The sequence below is a fragment of the Solenopsis invicta genome, chromosome 4, assembly GCF_016802725.1.
Source record: "Solenopsis invicta isolate M01_SB chromosome 4, UNIL_Sinv_3.0, whole genome shotgun sequence".
Lineage (NCBI taxonomy): Eukaryota > Metazoa > Arthropoda > Insecta > Hymenoptera > Formicidae > Solenopsis > Solenopsis invicta.
In genome coordinates this window covers 23,106,076-23,132,210 of record NC_052667.1, presented here as the reverse complement: position 1 = coordinate 23,132,210, position 26,135 = coordinate 23,106,076, and the positions used below count along the sequence as shown (strand labels likewise).

General features: G+C 39.0%; 1 protein-coding gene across 2 annotated transcripts; it reads left to right on the top strand.

Annotated features, from left to right (window-relative positions):
• The first annotated feature begins 807 nt into the window (after window positions 1-807).
• On the top strand, window positions 808-25,416 carry LOC105194915 (D-beta-hydroxybutyrate dehydrogenase, mitochondrial). Of its 2 annotated transcripts, none has more exons than XM_011160050.3 (6): window positions 808-1,122; window positions 16,037-16,268; window positions 18,946-19,186; window positions 21,980-22,132; window positions 23,147-23,354; window positions 23,910-25,416. In XM_011160050.3, exons 2-6 carry the CDS (start codon window positions 16,062-16,064, stop codon window positions 24,064-24,066), a joined length of 966 nt encoding a protein of 321 aa, XP_011158352.1. In that variant the 5' UTR covers window positions 808-1,122; window positions 16,037-16,061; the 3' UTR covers window positions 24,067-25,416. The 2 variants fall into 2 exon arrangements, with proteins under 2 accessions (XP_011158352.1, XP_039303803.1); XM_039447869.1 differs by lacking the exon at window positions 808-1,122 and adding an exon at window positions 12,077-12,481.
• The last annotated feature ends 719 nt before the right edge of the window (window positions 25,417-26,135 follow it).

Sequence of the window (26,135 nt, the reverse complement as noted above, 5' to 3'; positions counted from 1 at the left end):
TTTTTTTAATATTTAAAAAATTGTGTTAAATAAATAATCAAAGGTTTTTCCTGTAAAAAATTTATTTATTTTTTTTTTTTTAAACCTGGTTTATAACGCAAAATCTCTATCAATAGCGTCATATCGTGAATTTTATTCCGATAAGAACCAACCGGAAAACGAGAAATATAAATAGGTAGAAAAAATTCTATGAGAACCAAACAAGTCCAGAAGTTTTTCGATTTTTCTTTTAAATGGGCCCTCGAAATATTAATCAAAACCAACGAGTTTGTTCTTATTATACGTTCGGGAAAAAATTACCATACTTGTACAATGAATGCTTTGACGACGAGCAGTTTCTTTGCCGGCTGAAAAATTGAATTTTTCAAACTCGTTTGATTCTTTTGCAGGACGCCCTCCAATTTTTTCAATTTTATACTTTTATTCGCGTTTTTATCCTTGTTCTCGCATGACGCAGCGCATGTTTATTTAAAGCGTCCAACTGTAAATTGGATCGCTACACGACGGAAATTCTATCATGTCGAATAAGCACAGATAAAATACGATAATCTTCACACACTTGCTGTTTAATGAGGCGCGCCCAATTGCTTGAATTATATAAGTCGCATAAATTTTGACTCTATTTCCAACGTTCTCCGATTCCCTTTAGCAGAGGGGGAGGGGGCCGGCCCGAGGAATTCCTGCGTAATAACCGTTCAATTTCGAGTATGTCCCCACGACAATCGATGCATCTCAATTATTACGGCGCGATGCATGAGAGGCGCGCACGTGACCGTAGGCGCGGCGGTGGAGGCACGAAGATGCCTCCTCGCCGTGCCTTTTCCATTCCGTCGAGGTAGGCACGGCCGAGTATCGCATATACCGTTCCTCCTCGTAGGCATTCCAAGCGGGAATTCTCGAAAGCCAGTTGTGTTGTAGAAACCGTGGTGCGGCTTGCCCGCTCGCCGGTACTTTCGACCGGCCGTAAAGCCGACGTTTCGCAGCTCCCGTCCCGGCCCCGCTTTCAGTAACACGGAATTTCGCCACGAAAACGGACACGGATCGTTTCGACCTATCGTGGACTATCGGAGTCGCATCCTGCCCGAAGGCCCCGCCGAGGCGAGCCGTATACATAAAATTCTGGTGAGTTATGCGCACATTTCTACCTGTCCGTCTACCTGCGAAATCGACGGTCACTTCTGCCAGAGATCCATCCTTAACTGTTGAATGGGACCGCGCTGTTCAATATTTCACACGTCCAGGCGTCGGTTCTCCAACTGAAATTTACGGTTCAGACATTTTTTTGCGGAAGAGCGCTCAGTTACGCTGCGTTAAAACGTATTGAAAATATATATTGGTAAACATGTCAATGGGATTATAGGGAAACTTTTTACATTACGCTGCTCGTGTAACAATGTGTGTACTCTGACAGATTCTGAGAAGACATATTTTAAACGATATTTCAGTTTGACAATGTTATTATATGAAATAAAGGACAGAAGTGTACGCTGGTAAAAACGATTTGTGACATTTACTGATATTTAGGGAATAATAAAATAAATATCTCATCATTTAATGTGTTATATTGCAATATTCTTGTTGATTTGCTAATAGTGTCATCAGGATTGGACAGTGACTAGTTAAAAAATGACAAGCTAAATAATTAAGTTAAACAGTTAACAACTTTCAACTTAATCTAACCTAATTAATTTTAAATAAATCAATTTTTAATTTCATTTGTTTCTTAATGTTTTTAGTTATTTTTAAAATACATCAACTTTAACTTATTAACTTTCTTTCCTAAGTTAAAAATTTACTTATACAAAAGAAAAAAGTATTAAAAAAAATTTAATAAATACATAAGAAATAATATTTCTTGTATCATACAAATATTTTTTATTTACAAATAAAAATTTATTTGACGATCCATATTGCAATTGTTTTGCTATATAAAGTAATTTAAGAAACGTTTTAATATAAATAATGCTTTCCGAAGTTAACTTTTAATTTGATTTGATTTAATCTTAATGCAATTTTAGCTGAATTAATTTATGATACATGTAATTAAATTAATTTCATTAACTTTAATGTAATTTAAAAAAATATTAACCATCTCTGAATCTAGTAAGGGTATCGATAAATAAAAAAAGTCTATTTACGCATTGTCATAATTGTTCAAACTGCAACCATGTAAACTATTCTTCATGTTAAGTTTAGAATCGAGATCACTCGTTTCTGCATGACGATGCCAGTTCCTCGTCATCGTAGAAAATAGCCGTTAAATGGATTACGAATGCTCTAATTTCGTGATTTTTGTGCCAACAAGTAATCACAGAGAAATGTCTTTAAAACGACGATCAACATCCGATAAACAATTTGAATTAATGCGACAATTTAAATAATTATTTAGAAGAAAGTTTCCATCTTTAACAGAAATGAAGACTTATTGTTAGTAACAAGCGGAAGCTCATTTTAGTATTACTGCCCTGATGGGCTTTCAAGTTTTCAAAATGTCGTCTGATAGATCTAGAATTAACAAAAACTCCTCTGTTCAGTTATATTTAGCGATTCGTTGCTCGATATAGCGTTTAGACAATTATCAAGCCTCAACGATCGATCCGAAGAAATCAAATTATAATCCAGGGAAAGACGTGAAAGTTTATTTTGGAATCATCGTAATGACCGATTATCGACTGTTTCGAGTTCACCCTTCAAACTGATTTCTGACAGACCCGAAATCGATGGGGATTCCGCTTGGTCTTGCTACATTTAGAAATTCACCGCGAGTTCGTATCGTTTGCAAAACGCACCTCGCGAGTTTCTCGGTTCTCGAGATGAAAACCTTACGAACGAAATGTCAGAGATGGATCGCCATTTGCATGAGCGATTCCTTTGTCTCGATTCTTCGGGCAGGGCGAGGCTCTCGCCGTTTCCGCTTTAGAACCTTCGATTATCGTCACTGGCCGACCGTGTCATCGTGAACGAGACCATTTCCGGGATCTTCGATCGATTATCCGCGTCATGAATAATGCTTCTGCGTCGTGCGTCACATTTGCGAGGGAACGAAGGCCGCGCGCGGCGCTCGCAGAAACAATCGGCGTGAGATCACCGGACAATAAATTCTAATCGTCGCTTAGAAGGTCCTCGCGCCGCGCCGTAATCAAGTCTTAATTAAGCCGAAAGGGATCGCGGGGACGGACGGATCTCGCGGCGCAACGTTTCGCCTAATTCCGGGGTTGCCCCGTGCAATTTTGCCGAGCATTCGAATTCGCTCCGTGCTCTACTTAACTGGCGATTTAATTTTCACTCGCGCCACTATTACGAATCGTTAACGCCGCGGCCGTGTAATTAAACTGCTCTCTCTGATCATCTTCGCTGTCCGCCACTGCGTGCGACGCGCCGCCGGCATCGTCGTCATTGTGGACGGCCTATAATCTCTCCCGATCTCCCGGACACCTCGTCTTGGAGATAAGTGGCCGATAACGACGAGATTTCTAAATGCTGCGAAACGAGACGAGATCGGTTTCTCTCCTCGCCTCAAGAGATCGTGGGAGTGGCATTTACGCGAGTTGGACAGCGCTTTTCATTCAAGATATCTTAATCGCGTCCTGAGAGAAATTAAATCGGATTTTCATATCCCTATACCGAAAGACGTATTTGACGTCGGCGAATGTCAATTGCCATCTGGTTTTCTTCCGTTTCCTAAAAATTTAGCAAAAACCGAACAAGTTTGAAAAGTTAAATTTTTAATAAACCAAAAAAAAAAATTTATCTTCAAAACGTTCGTTGAATAAATATAATAATTTTTTCCTGAACATGTAATAGGTATGGGAACAAAATTGTAGGTTTTAATTAATATTTTTAGAACCCGTTTAAAAAAATTGAAGAACTTTTAAACTTGTCTGATTCTTGCGAAAAAAAATTTATATATTCACTTCCTATTTATATTCATATTTCCTGTTTTCTGTTTGAACCTGACCGGAACGGAATTTTTTCGCGACGTGACAGAGAACGATTCGGCACAATAACCCAGATGTTTTGTTTTATTTATTTATTTATTTTTTAAGTGGACTTGCTTGATTTTTGCAGGAAACGTTAGGTGTCCATTATTTTTCTTGGGACGGACCAGATCGTTTCGATTCATTAAAATTATTCATTGTTTCAATCTAATTCGCTCATTATTTCTATTATTTCTACTAATCTGCTTCGCAACGTGCTGAAGTGTGTTAGAACACATCTTGCTTTTGTGGCAAGGATAGTTAGAAGTTGTACGGAGCGCAAAGCGGCGCCTTTAGCATTTTTGTTTAGACAGATTCCACCTTCGCCACGCCCTATTTACAGCGCCGCATAGGCAGGTCGCAACGTTACAGGTGCTGCGCATCGATGCATGGCTCAACTTTCAGGATTATGTGTAATTAACTAGCGTATTCATGTAACAGTGAAAACAAAAACAGAATCGTGTAACGCCGACGATGGAGGACGTGGATGCGGAGCGCTCCGCGCCGCGCGGAAATTACATTTTATTACAAGCGAAATTGATAGCTATCTTGCCACCCCGGCTGCAAACTTCGAAATCAGGTCGAGAGAAATAATTGCCATGTCGACCAAATATCCCGCCGGTAAACCGATGTAACTTAAGAAAGTCAGCCATTAGAGAGAGAGCGCGCACTTAGTTCCCCGGGTTCCCCCGTACCATAAATTAACCGCCAGTATTGTGATTTCAATTAAGTGATTTATCGCGCCACATTAGTCCCGCATAACGTCCCCGCGTTCAACATCATCCCCCGTAATTGAAACCTTCGCGGTAGACGAACTAATTTCGAAAGGACAGCGCCGCTTTTCACTTGGATTTTCGTCGACAACGTCGTTTTCCATTCAAATTTTCGACGACGGTGTCGCTTTTCATTTAAATTTCCAGCATTTTCGCTGAGCGAAGACGACAAGGAGCATCGTCAAATGGGATTCACGATTCAAAATTTCATTTTTCTTCATAAGGCCCGATCAACTTCATCAGTCCCCATTCCCAACAAATGGTTCTCTTCTTTCCTCTTTTTTACGATCCGGCGAGTTATCGTCTAATTTCAAGCAGCCGCAGCTTCTTCCGCCGATTGGAGGAGGAAGGCGATTTCCTCGGGGCCTGCTGCAAGTGCGCCGATATTATTCCGGATGGATGCGCTTCCTCGTCAACGGTCGCGAAAGTAAGCGCGCGGAATAGATCGAGTCCAGCGAGTCGCGCGATGTCGGCGACCGCGCGAGCAACGGCACATGGTCGTTCTCAGCAGGGGCCTCCTCGTTGTCGATACGCATTCCTGGACGAGCGCAACGTTCCCAGCCTTTCAGCTCCCGCGCGGCAGGAAAAGTGCTTAGCTTAAACTTTCTAAGCGTTTCACGTTACGCGTGCCACGTCGCGCGATCATATTTGGCCGATGCACGGGAAAAAAGTGCGACAAGAGAGAGACAGAGAGAGAGAGAGAGAGAGAGATTGTATACGATTCCAATAAGGAAAACCGTAAAACCAAGTCCGTCACCGCATAATCCCGATAGAACCGCACTCGAGAAGTTTATTTATGCGATCGCTAGTCGGCCGCTAACGAATGCAATTAGAGCTCCACGCACGCCTGCTTTCCGCCCACCCGACTCGCTTAAATTACCCTCGTGGAAATTTGTGCGTCGGCACTTTGAGCCGTAGTCGCACGCACAGTCTTCCCTTCCCGCTCGTGCGGATTTTATCTGTGTCTTAAATTCTAAGACAAAATTCAAATATCATCCGAGATTCGTTGTATCTCGCGCGCAAAAATTAAAATAGGAGAATTATTTTTCAAAGCTCTGTAGACAAGTATTATATATATTTATAAGATTCATCACATTCTTAAATCAATGTAATTATTGACATTTAATTGTTCCATTTTTAATTAAATTTAAATATAAATTGTTAACATTTTCAAAAACTTTGTCAAATATTCAACATCATACTCTCATCGACATCAAATTAATAGAAATTACGAATCAAATTGAATTTTGTTTATCTCCGACGTCGTTCGCGGCATTCCACCTTAGAAAGTATGGGTCTCATTACCTGTATCACAATTGCGACGGCCATCATCGGATACGTCAGTCACATGGATTCCAATATTATACGTTAGATCGCTGGCGCGCTATAATTTCTTGGGGATGTAAAATGAGGTATACGAGACCTGATGCGATGGTGCGCCATTATGCGGATTGCCGTTTGCGTTGCAGGAAGTCATGAATGCGGCAGAGTGTAATAAGAATGTAGCAAAACGAACGCGCCGATACTTTCACAAGTAAATCGCTCCGGGTAGCTTCGCAGCTCAGGTAGCATTCGTGCGGTTCAGGTAGCTTCACGCAGCTCGGATAACTTCGGGCAGCTTATACGCAATCATAATATACTTCCGTACGTATTGCCCGCTAATATTATAACGCGTGCTTTGCTTTATTACGATTATAATTTGTCGGAAGAGAACAATATAGCGGCGGTACTCACAACGTAAAAGTTTGCGTCAGATAGACTTCTTAATGGAAATATTAACTGCTCGCAATTATAAATACCCTTAATTAGCAGTTCGGATAACGAATTGCCTTTTACGCGCTTTCTTTCCTGTTTCGAATATTGTAATAAAATTCGTCTGGCACGCAACTGAAGCGATGAGGCGACCTATAACTAAAATATTTTGCGCCGATGATATGTGTGTCAGTTTTTTAATTAGCATCGTAAGTACATTGAATTGTTCTCTCTCTCTCTCTCTCTCTCTCTCTCTCTCTCTACTTGCTAGCTTATTTTTATTTAAATTATTTAATTCCACGTTATCGCGTTACATGCTGCGAGATAGCTAGCAGCTACGCAACGTTACAAACGAAAAAATCCGGTAAAATCGGATACACGCGCACTTTCCAAATGCATTAGAACAGAATTATATCGTATCCGTTAATGTGGCCATCGACGAAAGTCTCCGGAGAGAAATAAAATCCTCGGCGCAAGACGAAAATGTTAAAAAAAAATTGCAAAGAGTTTTGACATTCTAGCAACCAGCTTGAACGTCCAGTGTAAATATTTTAATGATTCAACATAATTATTTTCAGAGCTGTTTCAGCAAAATTGTCCTATCCGTGTACCAGTTCGCGCTACGACGAGCTTGTAAATTTTTTAATAAAATCCTAGTTGCTTTCTCTCGCCGACAATTAATTTTGACAAACATCAAAGATTGAGAAAAGCGCTCTGGGATTAGTACCCACATCGTCACGCCCGTAACTCGCCTCCTTCATCAGAAGTAGGTGTGTAAGATGAGCGTCGCGCGTGACGTCCAAATTGTCATGCAAATATTGGACCGCGCACACATGGGCCAACACTATTTGCCTTTTACACACAGTCGTGTTGGTCGCCCGCGGTCAACTGCAAGTACCGTTGCTTCGTTATCCGAGAATGATATACGCACACAGTCATACATAACGCATACACACACACACACACACATACACGCGCGCGCGCGTACATGCGAGCGCGTAAACCACGGGTTACCACGCTGCACGCCCGCGCACCTGTAAACAGAAGCCTTGAGGAAATCATTCTGACGATTACGGAGAAAGGAGAAGAGCGGTCAAGCACCTGGAACGCGTTAACCGAAGCGTCTTCCTCGCGGAAAACCACGTCGATATTCGTATGCAAACGGTTCGCGAATTTTCATGAATGAGACCGCGGTTAATTCTCTCACGAGTTTGAGCTGATAATTTAATTCAAGGTGCAAGATGAAATTTGAATCACACACATTAATTTTCCACGTAGAGCAAAGGGCCAAAAGTGAACAAAAAAACATTTATATCCGATCGGATGTTACAGAGCGTTCGCGGCATTACGGTCGGTCGCGCGTGTCCCGTTAAGCTTCGGTCTCGTTTTTTTTTCGCGTGCTCGATGTCAGCGTACATTAACGGTATAGTCCAGTAATGACATATTGTCGCAAATAATACAAAACTCCAAATAATAGACTCTCGATCTGACTAACTCGTCAAATGTATTTACTCAGCTTTTTATGTAGTAGGAATTATAGCTCAATATGCAATATGAATCGAACTTTGTTATTCGTCCAATTTATCGGGAAACCACAAAAACGTTGTAGCCGCAATCCTTTTTTTTTTTGTCAATTTAGAGGTAACATTTTCCCTCCGAAAAATATCGAAAAAAAAAGAAATAATCAGCATTTTTATCCTTTTTAATTTTTAATATATATTGTATTTCTGTATATATACTATTTTTTGTCAACTTATAGCTGTGTTTATTTGAAGTTGACTGAAGACTCTGGTTTTCCGGTAATTATTTTCTCTTTTTTATCCGAAAGATAAATTTCCTTATTTTTTGTTTTATTTGTAAACAGGCTCTCAAACATATTCGCGGAGAAGAAACTTTTTTTTTTTTTTAATACAGGCCGCACGGCGAAGGAAAACAGTCGACTGTTTTTTTAATTTTAACATTTCATTTTGTTGCTTTTTCAAAACGGAATCGGTAATGTAGACACGTTTCACGGTGTATTTTCTCGCCGTTATCTCAACACACGCGGAATCCAAGGGAAAAGTCTGTTAACTTCGCGGCGGGACGGACACGCCGACGCGGCGTAGATAATTATTTGGCATGCATTAGTCACAGAGAGCTCGGCTGAAGATCGCGCTTCCTAAAATGCTTCGTTACCCACGGGCAAAATTGCGATTTACCTCCTCCCACCGATCGTTAACTGCACCGCGCGGCGCGGAGATGCACAGCCGAGCGAGTCGATGATTGACGATGCGATCGAGAGTAATTAGGTATCAAGTCGCATTAATTACCGAACGGTAATCACTGATGCAACAGTACAGAACGTGATCGAACGTAACATGGCTTTGATTTCCCGGTACTTGGTACCGAGCGTCTTGGAATGAATTTCTTAAATCGTGAAATTGAAGCAACGAATGAACGAACGAATAAACGGCGTCGAGAGTTATCCGCTTGCTGTCTGGAAAAAAAAATCTGTAAATGCAGATTTGATGCTGTTTGACATTTCGTTCATGTTTAAAACAAATTAATTTAGAATTCGTTTACCGCGCAATTAATTGTCACTTATTTTAAATGATCAAATTGATATAAAAATTCACAAAGCTTGTAACAGAATTTTTAATTTTTATACACTGTCAAAAGAATCTGAAAACATACATACAGTCCCTAAACTAATGGTCCAGATACAGGATATTGGAAGTTTATTTTAAGCTGCAAATTCATGAAATATAATATTTCAGAGATTTTAGAGAATTTTAGGAAAAATAAAATTCGATTGGAAATAAAAACTCTTGTCAGTAATGATCCACCAAAAAGCTCATGTTCAAACTAGAAAAATTCACTGGTCTGTTGTTAATAAAATCGGATCGAAAGGTGTATTATTTTCATTTTTTTATTAAGTCTAAAAATTGTGTAAAAGTGATGAAATTGTTTTATTATATTATTCTATTAAATATACAAAACAATCTTATATACAGTCACAAAAACTGATTGTCCGAGCACAGAATATTGGGAATTTATTTTATGCTACAAATCAAAAGCATATACTTTTGATGAAAATGCATCACTGACAAGAGTTTTCATTTTTAAACAAATTTTCGGTAAATTTGTTTTGCGATATTTGGTCAATTGTAGCATAAAAAACAGTATAAATATTTACATTAATAAATACATATCAAAATGTGCGGCATTTAAAATTAAAAATTTTATTCTAAAATCTGACTAGAATCTTATAGATCGTCCAACGTGAGTTTACAGACATGCTTCTTTTTCCAATTTACGCTTATCGTTTCGATCGATCCGCTGATTAATTTAACTCGAACAAATCTTCGGAAGGAAATGCCGGCGTTCGAAGGGTTACATAATTAACGTGCGTTAATTGCATGTTTAGAGTCGCTGCGAAGCGCCGAACGCGCGGCGCGCGCTCCCGAGAAGTTTTAATTTGCCCCAACGAAATCCGCCAAGAGCTCGCACCGCGTCGCGCGCGCACGTTCGTCTCTGTATGCGAGAAGAAAGCCGGCATCGCCGAAGGAATGCGGTGATTATCTCCGGCGTAATAGTCCGCCAGATGAATGCTCGCGCTGGAGCTGCATTTTTATCGGGTGAACGTGCCCCGCAGCAGCTGTACGATATAAACGTGTGCGGCGCGTCTTCTCGGCCGTTTTCTATCGTGTTGCGTGTAACACACGCGTACATAGAAGGGATATGTAGGAAGAGACCCGGACCGTTTCCCAACTGCGGATAGTTGCGCATACTGTCCCCGTGGGAAGCCCCGCGTCCTCCTTCCCGTCCGACCTCCTGCATTCCCGTTGTAACTTCCAACATTCCAACCGGCATACGACGTCTCCACGACGGGCAAGGCGCTGGGCGATTAATTGAGATGACATAGCCGCTTATTAGCATGGCGTCGCAATATGCAGTTGCTTCTATCCGCGCGACGCAAGTCAATACCCTCCTCCTTCCGTGTCTGGTTACAAATCCAATTTTGAGACGGATAGCAATAAGATAACAATAAGACAACATCGTCTTGTTGTCGATCTACAAATGTTATTTCCTCGTCTGCATTCTCGATGAAGGAGAGGGAAAGGAGGGCCAGGTTTCGCGAAAAGGTATTTCATTGTTAAATTCAAACGATTGTCGATCGTTTTGTATATAAAATTAAACATGGGTATAATTATTTTCTTTTATGCATATGCTGTAGCCCGGCCTGAATCCAAATTCTATGAAAGCTAAATAAGTAACGCGAAAGTCTCATTACATTTTTCTTCGATTTAAATATTTAGTCGCTAAGCCTTCTTCCACCAGAACAACGACTCTCTCTCTCTTTGTCTCTCTCTCTCTCTCTCTCTCTCTCTTGCTCGCTCTTCTAATTTTCATTTACGAAAAAAATATTGTAATTGAGATACCCGAAAAATTAGCTATTTCTTGATATTTGAATTGAATTTAAAAAATAAGTTCTTCTAATACAGTGAAAAACTGATTGTCTTGAAATTTATTCTAGAAGAAATATCATTGTGCTTTTAAATTTAACTTACGAATACGATTATCTGTGCAATTTTGTGCCACGCGAATATATTCAAATATTAATACAACCAAAATGGAATCTCTCGTTAATAATTTTAGATGTACATCTTATGCACGCTCGAGAAATATGCGTGCTCTCCTTAACACAAAGTTTAATTTGGTGACCATTGCGATGGCATAACAGCTCGTTATTGAATTACTACCCGTAGTTTGCAATTAGAATAATCAACGTAATTTCCGTTTAGGGAATAGAGAGACAAATGTCATACCTATATTCAGACACGCCATACATATATCCAGTTCTAAGACGAGAGGCTATTAACAAAATAATTATGCGAGAATGTCTCACGCGAATGGATACAAGGCTGCTGCACTTTACACTTATTTATATAATAATCTTTTCTAGTTTAGCCTTGGTACCAATCCGCAAATGTGTATTCACGCGAAAGAACTGTATTCACTTTTTCTCAAAAGTGAAATAAAGAAACAAGAAGACGTCAGGTTTTTAAATAAATGGCAAAGTACATTCATATTCACGCTGTTTATAATCCATCAACGAATGAAGCGTTTGGCGCGCGTTAGTCTTAAAAAGCGAAAAGTACGAGGATTACGTAGCAAAGCAGCGAGAGTGAGATAGTTAAATCGTACGCCAGATTTTCAATAAGCGATAATAAATCCGATTTATCGTCGCGAGACGCTCTTTATCGGCGCTTATCTGCCGTATGAATACACGGGGAAAGTTAATCGCGATAATCCCAGGCCCGGGAGGACGAGAGAAACGCACTGTGTACACGCCGAGGTACACGTTCATTAAACGTGCACGAAGCCGCGCGATAGTGGCACGCGTGTTCGTGCGATCGTAAATGTCACGCAGATTCCGCGTGTCCGCGCTAAAACGTATTAATTTTAACACGTTGCCGCTCTCCGTTTGTCGCCACCGCGTGACAGGGCGCTAATTCATCACCGCCGCCAGTCCTTCGCCAGGTGATTCGTTATGACCGGTGAAAATCTCGCCCGGCGATCGAGATCCGTTATCGGGAGACAGTGGAGCGGCACCGATTCACGCGCGATGCGGCGCGCAGCGCGGCGCGAGTGCTGTCACTTCCGACTATTTTTCACGGAGTTACGAATCGCGTAGCGAGCTCTTGACGCGTGACGTGATACAGAAAATTGCACGCCGCGTTGGTTGACTCGCGCGCGCGCGCGCGAGAACGGAAGAAAGTATCGCAAGAAGACCGGTTTTTACGCGCGATCCCTCCGAGATGCCAGGCTCCGGTGTTCTTGCAATTTAAAGTTACGGCGCTTTCTATTTGCGCATCGAATTCCCCCCTCGCTCTCCCCGTCATCTTGTTTGTGGGGATGACATTTGAGAATGACAACATAGACACCTGGCGTACACGTAATCGCTTATTTCCGGAAGTCAGAGCAGACATCGACAGGGTTTGCCGTTATCTATATAAAATTATTTAGATAATCATCCAGAGAAACAGATTTATCATATTTTTATCTAGATCATTATAACGCATTTTATCTTTATTTTTATTTTACAAGGAAATGATCGAAGCTGTCTCTCACCGATTTTGATGAGCTTTGAATATGTTATAAAACATTTAAAAATATTAGACTCGTATTTCTTTTATTTGCTTCTCTTGAGGTTACGGAAAAATCCCCTCGAAAATATTGGATTTTAAACAAATTTGATTTTTTCAAAAAAGTGAAAAAGTATGCAGAGTGAAAAAAAGTATAAAACATTTGCATGAAACATTTTTTTCACATACCTCATAGTTTCAAAGGTATTCGCTAAAAATTAAATAGTCCGTTCATTATTTTCGAGGAAATGTTTCAACCCTCAAACCTCGAGATGAGCAGACAAAAAGATATGAGTCTAATATTTTTTTTATGTAGACATTATCTAAAAGTTTATTTAGATAAAACTATATATTTTTTTAATTGTACACATAATTTTATCTTTGATTTATACAAATGAAAATTAAATCATGTTATCCAAGATACATTTACATGTAATTTATCTTATCTTTATTCAGATAACTTTAAGTTATCTAAACCGGTGGACATCGCAAAGGACACGTTCCCCCAATGCAAACAACGCATACGTTAATACAAAGCACTCGTTATCAACGAAGATATTGCCCCGCGAGTAAAGGACGTCATAAAATATCTTCCTCGCCATCTCCTCCCGCGTTACCTTCAGTCAAACAACTTTACAACGCGGACAAATGAAACATAAATAACAACGTTTCTTTTCATTTCGCCGGAGGGGACTTTGGAAATACCAGAAATGTGGAAACGCTCGCGAGAAAGCTCCTTGCGAGAATGCTGCTGTGCAATATGCGAGGCAAACATCGGTTTCACGTCTTGGCGTATCTCTTTTAGCGTATACATATATTTATGTCTGATATGCATCGGACAATGCACTTCGAGGAATGCATCTACCATTCCGCGTGTACGAGCTGACATTTACATACCGAGAGAGCAAGAGAGAGAGAGAGAAAGAGAGAGACGGGAGGAGAGGAGAAAGAGAAAGGAAATATCTCGCTCTCCGAGAGAAATTCGTACACGTGCGCATCCATGTAGAGGCGGCGTCCTGCTCTCCAGACGATCGATAAAGTTCGTCTCGCCGACGACGTTACATTATTCGGCCCGCATTAATCCTTCGATTCACGAGAGGTGCGCGAGCGGTTCACCGCCGATGCTCGACGTGCCGCCGTTACGGACACCGATCGGCGAGAAAGCGTACGCGAAGAAACATTTCGCACCGTCGCTCGGAGAAATGTCCCTCCGTACGACCGGTGAAATACGGGCTCCGACGGATTTAATCGATTCGGCACATTAGCGGTACACGGTTCCGCCGCTATTAAGTCAGCCGAGCGAGGCGAGCGAACACGCGCGCGCGCGATTTTCAGCGATCGTCAGAGTCCCGGCCACGCGTGCCTATCAATGCGGCTTCTGTGAAGGAAGTTTCCGAATTTTTCTTTCTCCGCAGTATACGATTCCGCGACGATCGCGGAAGATCGACAGTCGACATAGTATCGTGTCTAGGCCGAGCCTAGATACGATTTAGAAAGGCGAATCATTCCCCCCCTAGCAAAAGCGACCTCGCCCCACCGTTCACTTTTCACCGAGGGAACCAATTCCGCCGGCTGCACTTCTCGGACTCTCCTCTCTCGTCGGCTCTTCTATCCATCCGAGAGAGAGCCTTTACTTGTTAAAACAAAAACTCAATTTTTCATGAGTTGTTTCGAGGGTTTCTATGTTTAAGCTCCTGCGGAATTTCCTACGGGTAATTTTAGAAGCGACAATTTTGAAATTTAGACTGTCACTGTTAGTGAAAAGTAACTGGAAATATTGATTTTTACATTGAATTTAATTTTGATATCTAAAGTTCAGAGAAAGTTGCCATAGAAAATTAATTTTGGAATTTTTCGATTTCTCCTTGTGTGCTAGACGAGAGTCAAAACGAGACTCAACTTTAAGATTTTTTTTTTTTTTTAAGAAATAGAAAGAGATAGAAAAATCCTGTTTATATCAATGCAAAGATCATACTTTTCTCTATTTGACATTGAAATTAAAAAAACAAATAATGTAAAATGGAGTCGCTATTTTTCCTCAAGTTTTTTTGAATCACGTTTTTAAAAAAAGATGTTTATGATGACCACTGCTGTAGCCATAGGAATCAGAAAATAAAATAACGCAAACTTTAGAAAACTGAAAACATAAGCCTAGTGTTTGACGTAGTTATTTTTGGAAATATTGCGTTTAAACAAAATAGTCAAAGGGTCAACAAAACGATTTTTCACTATAAATTTTACTTGTTTTTTGACTGTAACAAAAAAAACAATCATCGTTAAAAATACCATCTCTCAAGTTTTTTTTTTTATGTATAAACTTTCATGTCGATCGAACAAGTTATCTTCATGATATCACGTAATTCGAAATATGATTTAAACAGTAACATCATTATATATAATGTTTTAATAAAATTAAAATGTCAAATAAAAAACGGTATGATTTTTACAATGAAATAAAGACAACTTTTTTATCTTCTTACGTTAAAAAATACTGATCACTTTATCGTTTAAGAATTTTTTTACATGTCACGTAGAAAATGATTTGTAAAGTGTGCGAGTTTTGCAAGCGCATTTTACTGTAAAGATGTAACAATAAAAAAAAATTGTGAATACTCTTTAAATTAAGAGCATTTAAAGAAATTGTGAACAAAGCTGAAATTCCAGACATTTTTATATCTTTTTTCCCTTTTTCAGATTTCCCCTATTAGAATTAAATTTTCATGACTTTTCTCGGTTTTCCAGATATGTGGTAACCTTGTTTAAAATTATGACACTTCGCTATCTTTTATTTTTACAATTAAATAAAAAATGTTAAATTTAACAGAGAATATTCATTAATTCTCCGGGTAACCATAATCCTGGCCACAACCATATATATCCGGTTTATTCAAATTATAAAATATATTCTGAAAATTTAAATTACATTAAAGTTGGATCAATTCTGAATTTATAGAAAAATGTTTTTCATGGAATATGTAAAAACGTTTACATAACATTAATACAGGGTGTCTGTTCCCATCTCCTACATATCTGAAAATTATGAAAAACCACCAAATACATGTTTGATCATTCCAAGGGACTACTCTCTTAAGGGGATTGGAATTAAAAGAGTGGTGTTTTTTAAATAATCGTACACGTATTTCACGATTTTTCATAATTTTGAACCATTTCTGAAATATAAGAGGTGAACAAACTATAGTCACCCTGTATATAAATTATTAAAACAAAAAGGTACAATTATTTTCACGAATTTTACATTTATCAAGGAAATACGTAAGGCGCAACAGTGAAACTCGCTTATTCACTTTCCAACTTGTCTTGTTGGCGCACAACAAGGCTCAATAAAAAATAGATTCGTTTCTCTACACTCTACAATATTAACGACTCTCTTTTGATTCTCTCGCAGAGCTTCGCCGCGCCAGTCAGTCACAATGGATGTCGAAACCGGGGCCATTTTGGCCCTGCAGATATTGGCGCTGTGCTCGATAGTCGCAGCCCTGCTGGCCTACCTGATGCGACAGTCCAGGAATGCCGCCGACGAATACGAGTCCCGTAACAGACGTCATGTACTCGTTACCAGCTGTGATACATGCGTGGGCCTGCAGATCGCCCTTGCACTCTACGAAGCCGGCTACAAGGTAATAACGGCAGCGAGGGGGATACCGCCATAAATTAGCTGCGGCATAAACTTCATCGTACGCTCGCCCCCGTTACACGCTGCCAGCCGCCGCGATATTCTCTCCGCGACTCTCCGGTGAATATTCAAAATTGAGAGCCGCAAGAGAGAGAGAGAGAGAGAGAGAGAGAACCATCAGGCTGCGCTGAAGTAACGGCTCGCCACTTTACTGCGTGGGAACCGCGCGGGACTTTTTGCACGCCGACAGATTATCGGAAATGCGCACAGGCAAACGCCTACGTTACCGCGCCATCTCGTTTCTCGGTTTCTTGCGATCCGTGATTATCACAGGAATTGGGTCAAAGCTATCATTCGAACTGTGTCCTCCAGTCAGCTCTACAGCCGCATAAATCTGGAATTTATAATAGCGGAAAAACTATGCGTATTCCGCGAAGAATAATACATTCATATTTGTCGTCTCTATTTTTTTCTTTCGTTATGCGCGAGAGAGACGGGGAATAGCTTCGCGAGCAGCTGTCAGCCAGTTTTGGGTACGCTGACTTAAAACGGATAGACGTCGGATCCTTCCGCACACGTCCACTCTTTCCGCGGTTTCGCGAATCTAAACGGCTAAAGTCGGAGCGGTGAAACGCGACGACAACCGTTGAAACGCGATATCCCGCGGCCTTACGTCAGAATCCCCATTATCCCTTCGAGCGTGCAACATATTTCAGATTGTCGGAGCCCGGGCTCCAAATTAGTTTCCTCGTGTCAAGGGAGCGGAACATCGGCGAGCCCTTAAATCAGTTCTGCCGACAGTTTCACGACAGGTATTCACGTGTCCGCTGAGTATATCGTGTCACCACTCAAGAGTCGCACGGCCCCCGCACCAAAAATTGCAACATGAAAGATAGATACTCGGCAGAGTATTAGACTTTTCATCCGGTAATGATTTTTGTCCGAGAGGAGTATACACGCTCCCACACCTCTCGCGAGAGCTTCCTCGCGAAAGAACGTAATCGAATAACAATATTGCATTTATTATTGAATTGGAGCAAAACTTCGTAGCGGCACATGTGTGGTTGAATAAATCCATGTACAAATATCATAAATATTATCTTTATATTTCATTTGAAAACACACTATGAACTTTTGTTCCAGCGCAATATCTCTTCAGAAGATCCGCTTTAAAGATGCATTACACCTATTTTCAAAAATGTATTAATATTTATACTTTATAGAAACTCTGTTCATATGAAAGCCGCGTTTGTAATAATGTACTTACATCATTTGTTATTTTTTGTTATTGTTACATTTAACACTAAAATTTCAGAAATAATAACATAAAAAAATCTAAATTTTTTAATAAAGAATTCTAGATGATTTGTGCAAAATTTTATTGCAATTTTAAGCTTAATTGTTCTATAAATAGTTTGTTTAGAAAGCAACTAATCTGTACATCGTAATGAAACTTATATAAATATTTAAAATAGTCATATAAAAAAATTCAATTTTTTACTATTATTTATTAATACATTTTCATCATTCTTCTTATTAAAATAATTTTTGATGCAGGTAGAACATTTTTGTTTTGTTTACTTTCAAATGCAAAAGCAAATAAAACAATCTATTATAATACTCTAGTTATTTTAAACAAGTGTAACGTATCGTTAACTAGTGCGGAACAATAATTTCATTCCTCTCGCGATCCTCGAGTGTAATAAACGCTCGAAAAAATCTGATAACTTTAACGTTAATCGTTTTTCTAAAACTCAGCAGTGAAATTTGTCGCTTAATGCACCGCGCCTTTTAGCATTTAGATCGGCATTTAATGTCGAAATCTCATTCGGTTTCGTTAATTAGCGATACGCAGTCAATCAGCTTACGTCATTTGCACGCTTCCCAAGTACTTTAATTGAACTAAACGGCAAAATTTTCACATGGTACAAAGGCAAAATTGATATGGAGGTCATTTACGTATACGGATTCCAATTGCGGTCCGATTGTTCCACGTGTTCTGAAATTCGCGCTTCGGATTACCTATTACCTTTCGTATATCAAGAGCTGCACGCGTCAAAGGACCGTCACCGATTTACATGAATACCGTTAAACGATATTCAAAGCCGGCGTGTGATTTAATTGACCTTAGCAATTAACAAATTGAAACAAAATCAAACAGACATGGGACAATATATTAAAAGGATTTAAAACATTTGAAAGTCAAAATCTTTCGGAGAGATATTCATAACGAGCAAAATAGTTTTAATAAATAATGTCGATATTAATATTGTTAAATGAAAATTCAAATATAACAACTTCAAAGCCGAACATTATTTCGTGCTACAGTATTCAATTTGTCAATGCTAAAAAATTTACGTTTACACAATAGAATACGATTTGAATTTAGTCGAGTAAAATGTTAACTAAATCTCATAAAATTTTTTTTTTCTGGAATTAGAGATAGCAGCTAAAAGGAGAATTTTGAGTTTGCTGTTTCTTACGTAAGATCCAGTCCATTAGTTACAATCGAGCCTACGTGTCATTTAACATGACCTATCAACGTCAAAGCGTATCAAGCGCGTTATCGAGCGGTGCCAATAACGGTGTGTAACGGAGCAGCACGTAGAATGTGGGGCTGCGGCGGCGGTGGTCTTTCAAAACATTATGTACTACAAGGTGTCATGTTCCCCCTGCGACAGGTGTTCGCGGGTCTGCTGGACCCAACTGGTAGCTCGCCGTCGGTCAAGATCTTGAAGGCGATCGAGCTGGAGCGGCAGAAAGAGGACGAGCCCGGCGGTGCGGGTGATGGTGATCCGCAGCAATCGGAAGCCGCACGTGCCCGCGGTCAAATCGTGCCATTGGAGCTGGACCCGACGAGGGAGGACAGTTTGCGTGCTTGTTTGGACGCCGTCAGGGCGAAACTTCCGGCCGGCGAGGATGGCAAGACGTTTTACTCATTTAGCTCGATTTCCTTCGGTTAACCGTTGAATCGTGCCAGCCGAGAGATGACCGCAATAGTGTTTGTAAACTAAATAGAAAGTTCGAACTAACTGGAAAGGAGGCTTAACTAAAAAATTAATAGGCGTTAGTAAACCAGACTGAGGTATTGATGAGAATAATTAACTTTCTCGATTCAATAACTATTATCAAAATAAAAATTTAATATATATAGAAAGTGAGAGAGAAAAAGAAAGAGACAGAAACAATCTTTTGCATGGATTTCATACTTTCGTTTTTATGACATTATTACGTATGATTAGAGAAAGGAGAAGCGCTGTCGTGTAACATTCAGATCTTCCAGTTAGTACGCAAACTTTTCAGTCGCGCTTCATTTCTCGGAATAAACGATTATCGGCACCGAAGAGACATTATACTTACAAACGCGCGATAGAGTAGAAAGGAAGTTTCCGAATGGGCGAAAGTTCTTCGACGTCTTTGCAATAATAAGTATCCAAAAAAAAAGCTTTAATCGCTCCTTTGCATCAAAAAGGGATTAATCAGTGTCGTAACACACGGTAGATTACGTAATTTATATCTTCACGTGTAACCTGTGTAGAAAGTGCGTCGTGTATGTAAATAATGCGTTTAACAAAGTTATGCTTTCCCCGTCTCTCTTTGTGTCTTGATTTAATTTATAATTACTTCCTTGAGAGACGTTGACCCGTTAAAGCCACTCCGCCGGCTTCAGTATTAAATTTTCATTGCCGAATTACTATTTTTTGCACTTTCATCTAAACCATTTCAGTTACGCAATTGAATGAAGTCTCGCCTGCGTACACATGAACAATGCAATATTGAAATGGGAAATAACTTATTCGTTTTTATGGTTTCTTTTCTAGTATTTTGTAGATTACGTGAGAAGATATACATGTTTATATGGGAAACATCGTATTATTTGATTTCATAATGTACACGAATTGTATTAATGTCCACGTTATTTTATCACTCCAAGTACGTGCCCGTTAAAAAAATATATGCGACTTTCGAAAAGTTTCTTAAAACACATTAGTAGAGTGATTCGTCATATGATTTTTAATTTGAGTGAAATAAGTTTCATCCTTCATGAGATGACGTAAAATAAGATTGACGTTAAGTTTCGAGTCGATCTATCAAGTCGCTTGTTTGAGAAGTTATTGTGCTCGGCATTTCAAGACGATGCACCGGCTCACACCACAGCTGTTGCAATAGCCAAAATTCATGACTTCCTGCCAAATCCGTCTTATTTCTCAATCACTCGGAATAAGATGGATCTTGAAATGCCAAACGCAATAATTTGGAAGCGTTGTCAAACACAAACTATCCAACTTGAATTTTTTATGCCAAATTTCCTTATAAAAAAGGGAACTAGTCACCGAATTGAAAATCACATGAAAAATCACGCCAGCAATGTCACTTAAGAAACTTTTCGAACAACTTGTTAAAAAAAAAAAAAAAAAACAGTCGCTTCTTTTCAAATTTGATTTATCGAGAGTTATAATGCGAAAAAGTGACCAGTGGAAAATCCAATATGATTTCCATATTAAATTTTTATTTAATTAATCACATAATTAAGGTGAAAAAATATTTAAAAACTTTTCGCAATTACCATTTCGCAAATACTTCAGTGTCGACACGACGCGTACGTTGCGCCATTTAATTAACTGCGCTAATTGTGGATAACTAAGCGTAGACAAGAAAAACGAAATAATTTTTTCATACGGACTGTAACGAGCATCGGTTGCATGTTTTCGAATAACACTAATATTATTTATTCAGCTATAGATAAGTCGAAAGTTTGTACGTATTCAGTTTCACTTTTATACGCGGCTTCGTTAGCTCTATTATTAGTTATTCCCGTGAGAAAGGGAGCCCAGGAGAACTCCGAGTAATTCATCTCGTACTAATTTAATGAAATTCGGTATTGAACGAATAATGTTCTGGATGTAGAATCGGTGCCCGTTTTCATAATAATTCAGCCGGCTTGTCAGGTTCAATAAAGTGCCCCGGGGCTTTATCGATGCCGACGATGGATACGACGTTGGTGAAGCTCTATCACGTGTATACACAGGTACGAACTCGCGGGAAAAGTACACGAATTAAATACCATGATTTTTGCGTGGAAGAAAAAAATGCTTAAAAGGCGGAAAAGTAAAATACTCGGAATAAATCATTCGAAACTTTAATGCAACTCTCAACTTCCTTCCGCGATGATTCCAACAAGATTTTTACGAGAGACGAGTATTTGCACTCGCATAGATCTGTCGTGGCGATATATCTCGCGCACATAATGGAAGTTTGCGTAATGGGAAAACACGAGGAAATAACATACCTCCATCGCGTAGAATAAATAAGCGCGAACGTCATATTCGCAGATTTTTGCTATCCGTTACACCCGCGAACAACTGTCAGGCGAATGTTTTCGCATCGCGAAAAATGAGACGGAAGCGCCGAATATATTTGTTTAGTTTAACGCGACGGCGGATGAAAGTGCACTTTCATTTATAAGTCGTACTTCCGATTGGAAATGCAATTTCAGATGCCCAATATCAGATGCCGGGGAGAGTCGTAATTGCAGCCATCTTGTGCGGTATTTACTCGCGATTGCCTTCCGCTCGTTGTATATAACGATTCTCATCAACGCGAGCGAGGTTCGAAATAAACTTCCATTTGCCCCTCGTTTCCGCTTCTCCCCTTCCCTCCCCTCGGGAAGATCGTTTTGAGTACGCTAGAGCGTAAAATTTTATTTAATTACAGGTCTCTGGGCAGTCGTGCACACGGGCGGCTTGGTTTTACCAGGTGTCATAGAAAAACAAACCAGCTCGATGTGGGAATCCATGTTGCGCCATAATTTGGTTGCTCCGCTAAGAACAGTTAGAGTGTTCATCCCTCTTTTGCGTATCAAGAGAGGTACGCATACTTGTCCAAATTTTTAATTAGAAAAAAATATCATTATCTATCGCTACAGAAAAGATTAATAATTCTTTCTGTCTCGCTTCGAAGAAAACAATTGCTTCTAGGGCGAGCAAAAAAATTTGTTATAATTTATGCCAACAAAATATTAAAATCTTTTAATCGATATAATAATTAAAAATCTTTTATTACAAGAAAAAATTTAGATTTCTCCGCTAACTTTATAACATTTTTCAACAACAAAAAAATTTTATTATTATTTATAACAACGAAATTTTTTAAGGATTATATTTCAAAACATTATCAAAAATATAAAAATTTTATATAAAGTTTTAGTATTACGTTTGAGTATTTGTGTAAAATTGGAGCACACTTCACTCATTGATTTAAGAGTTATTTAATTTTTTATTTACTTTTGATAAAATCGTGTTTTGCAGTGTTTATTTGCAAATTTGATTGGGAAGTAGCATTACCAATTAAATCAAAATTTTTACATGTACTAATAACAAATATTTAATAAATATTTGTGCAAAAATTCATTTATAATTTCGACTTATTCATTTAAGTGATTTTAAAATAGCAGAATACAGCACTTTTTGCTGCAAAAACTATTATAAATTAAATTCGTCATTGTTTTCTTCTTTGCAATTAGTTTCATCAAATTTCAAACATTTACGACAAAAATTTGTTGTTAAGGAAAAAAAAGAATAAATCTAGAAAAACCTACAGTTTTTAAATTTTGATAACTTTTAGCTCATATTATTTGATTGAAATTGAAATAAAAGTTAAAGTTTGTTACTACAAGAATAGTCGAGTCAAGATTTCTCCATCAGTCTGAGTTAATGAGAAATTTGCTCGCTTAGCGAGGAAGCGATTGCTCCTTTGAAAGCCGTAGTAATACACAATAGTGTACACGGAGTAGAGCACCCGACAACATAGCGGGGACTATTCATCGATAGCAAAACCATATTCGTTCTTTAAGCGGCTTACTGAAAATGTTCTGTTCCCAAGGGCGCATCGTTCTTCTGGGCGACTCCGAGACGAGCTACGACGGCAAGGCGGGCTTCGGACTGGTGGCGTTCAACGCGTCCCGAAAAGCCGTGGAGGGTGCCGCGGAGGCGTTAAAAAGCGAATTACATTCATCGGGCGTCGACGTCGTACTTCTCAAACCGCCGCCCGTGAATCCCCTCGTTCTTTATGCATCGCCCGTTCTCAAGACGTAAGACATCCACCCCGGCTATCAGTTTACGATGCCTTGTTTCCGCCGCGGGGCTAACAAAGATGTTAAGTCGGTTGCAGGCATTGCGCCTGAAAGTTTTGCGAGCTGCTCCATAGTTTCACTCTCTTTTATATAGCGCGCTCCTCTTTCCCTCCCATCTCTATCTCTCGCTTTCCCTCTAATACAATTCTCTCGTTAACGATATTAATTTCAATCTTAGAAACGAGGCCATTGTTCCGTATTCAAAGCTCTCGCCCACTTATTTTTACAAGCTTAATGATGAACGGAGAACCACAAAGGATATCATTTTCTATTACTAATCCGGTTCTGATGATCAAATAAAAATGTAATCTGGAATCTTTATGGAATTAGATTACTCAAGTAAATTCGTTAAAGAGAGAGAGAGAGAGAGAGAGAGAGAGAGAGAGAGAGAGAGAGAGAGAGCATAAATATTTTAGAGAGTCTTCAAAATCCATCTATATATCTGCCCTCCGCGTCAATACGTCGCCGTTTACGACGAACTTAATTGCTAGAACAGTGCTGAATTATTTGCAGGGTCGACGTGGAGTCTGGCGTAACAGCCTCGGAAGGGACGTGGACTGCACCGCTATCGATTCATTCTGTGCAGAGCGCTCTGATTCCTGCGATTACGACGTCGTGCCCTCCAAGCGTTTACGATATGTCCGTCAAACCGAGGCTCTTCTGTCGATAAATCCCTTCCACGTCGCGTAAACGGACCGAAAGATCGCGAGACGTAATAATATCGCGGGGATTCCTCGAGTCGACGCGATACGCGGTATATGCGGGAACAATGGGAAAATGTGCAATATAATGGTATACACGCGCGCGTTCTCGCCGCGGCGCGGCGGTGTCATTTGCGCCGACGTGTCAGCTCGCGTGTTCTGGAGCGTCATGTGCGGTATTTGCTTTTCTCGGTTTCGCGGTAGGCGACATTTCCCGCGTGTGAATGATGATTATTTTTTCATACGCCTATCCCGAACGGTATCAATTATAAATTCTCGCTTTTGTTGCCCGTCCAAAATATTTTTGTATCGCTGTCAGGCTTCGGCGACTCGAGGAAATCTTCTCGATTATTATTTAATGAAACAGCCGGTGATTTTCATCGCCACTGGAATAAATACGTGACGACAATTCTTAAAGCGCATTTTCCGTCCCTTCGTCTTGCGAAAATAAAATTTTTCTAATGCTATTTTACGTTGTAAAAATAAAATTTTGTTTCCAAAATAACTTTTATCGTCTGTTTATATATATTTTACAATTGCACATTGTGCGCGAGTTCGGTAGATTTATCTTCGATTGCAATGTTCAAATATTTGATTGTGTTGCAATTTCGCGAAATGTATACTTCAAGAGGTTAAAACGGAAAATGTGTTTTACTTAAAAGGCTCCGGTGTACGTGTATCGTGAAGTCAAGAGACTTCTCTACCTTTGCGCATGTGTAAATATCCGATCTATAATAACACGAAACATCCGGATATAACTTTTGTAGATTTGAAATTATTCTGCAAAAATTTTAATCATGTAATTTACATATTTTTTAAAGAGGTACACAATAAATAATCTTTTTCCTAGTGTTCATTATTTTTTAGCCTTTTTTTCAAACGGAGTTTTCAATGATTTTCTTTTTAAAAATAAACTTTTAATAATGGACGATTAATATATTGTCTCTCATCGCTTCTACGTCGCAGTTGAAATTGTATGAAAATGTTTGCAATACTTTTTCGCATCTTCAAATCTACAATAGTTATTCAATCGTCTTCTTCTCGTTTGATAGACTATTCTGTATTATGTAGGTCAACCATTCATGAAAACTACTTGTATTTATAAAGCATGATTGAAATGTGAAGCTTTTACCAATAAATCTATTTTTAGATGAAGATGATAGAGTTTTCTTAAAAGATATCGTAACGCACATATGAATGCTGTTGTTAAGTTAAAATAATAAGTAATTTATAATATATCCTCTTACTTGTAACAGTCGATAACAGTTTTATATGTATTGTTGGTCAAAATATGTAAAAATAATATGGAAAAAAAAAGATTTCTGTGGTACTATCTCATTTTCCAATTTGTTGTTTCCTTAATAGAAGAAACATTCGAAATGCGTAATTTCCACATTTTTAATATATAAATAACTACTTCAATATAAGAAGAATATACGCGTATTTTTAGTACAAAATCTATTCATTTAAAAACAAATTTTTTATAGCCGAGAAATATGAAAAATGTTGCTCAACTAGAAAATTGCATTCACTTCGTTAAATGGTAATTGTCTATAACTATCAAATGGAAAAACATACGTTTTTAGTATAAAATTTCTATCCATTAAAAAAAAAATTGTACAACCGAGAAATATGAGAACTGTGACTTAACTCGAAATTACATTCGCTTTGTTAAATGGCAATTGTTTGTAACTTCCAAATAAAATACTAACAAAATCCGAGCAAAGCGGCACAATTTTACACAGAAAGTATTCTAAAGTACGTTTAAATATTTAAGTACTTTCTCTGAACAATTGAATTTTTTCGGTTATGCAAAAGTTTATCTCGTGTGAGAACATGTCGACACTAATTGAGTATACGTCAGTCCGTTAAATTGAAATATTTTTTCTTTCATTAAACACTCCGTACAATTCATGCAATATTATGCACGTCCAATTTTGTCATGTATAATTCTATACTTTGCCTTATGATTGTGATTATTCCGTACGCGATACATATCTGGTAGTATAATATAAACTCCATATTATCTTTCGCGTCG

Coding starts and splice junctions, on each gene's coding strand:
- LOC105194915 (XM_011160050.3), top strand. CDS start 16,062: ATGGATGTCGAAACCGGGGCCATTTTGGCCCTGCAGATATTGGCGCTG. Junction 16,269..18,945: donor TCTACGAAGCCGGCTACAAG/GTAATAACGGCA, acceptor CCCCTGCGACAG/GTGTTCGCGGGTCTGCTGGA. Junction 22,133..23,146: donor TCTTTTGCGTATCAAGAGAG/GTACGCATACTT, acceptor TCTGTTCCCAAG/GGCGCATCGTTCTTCTGGGC.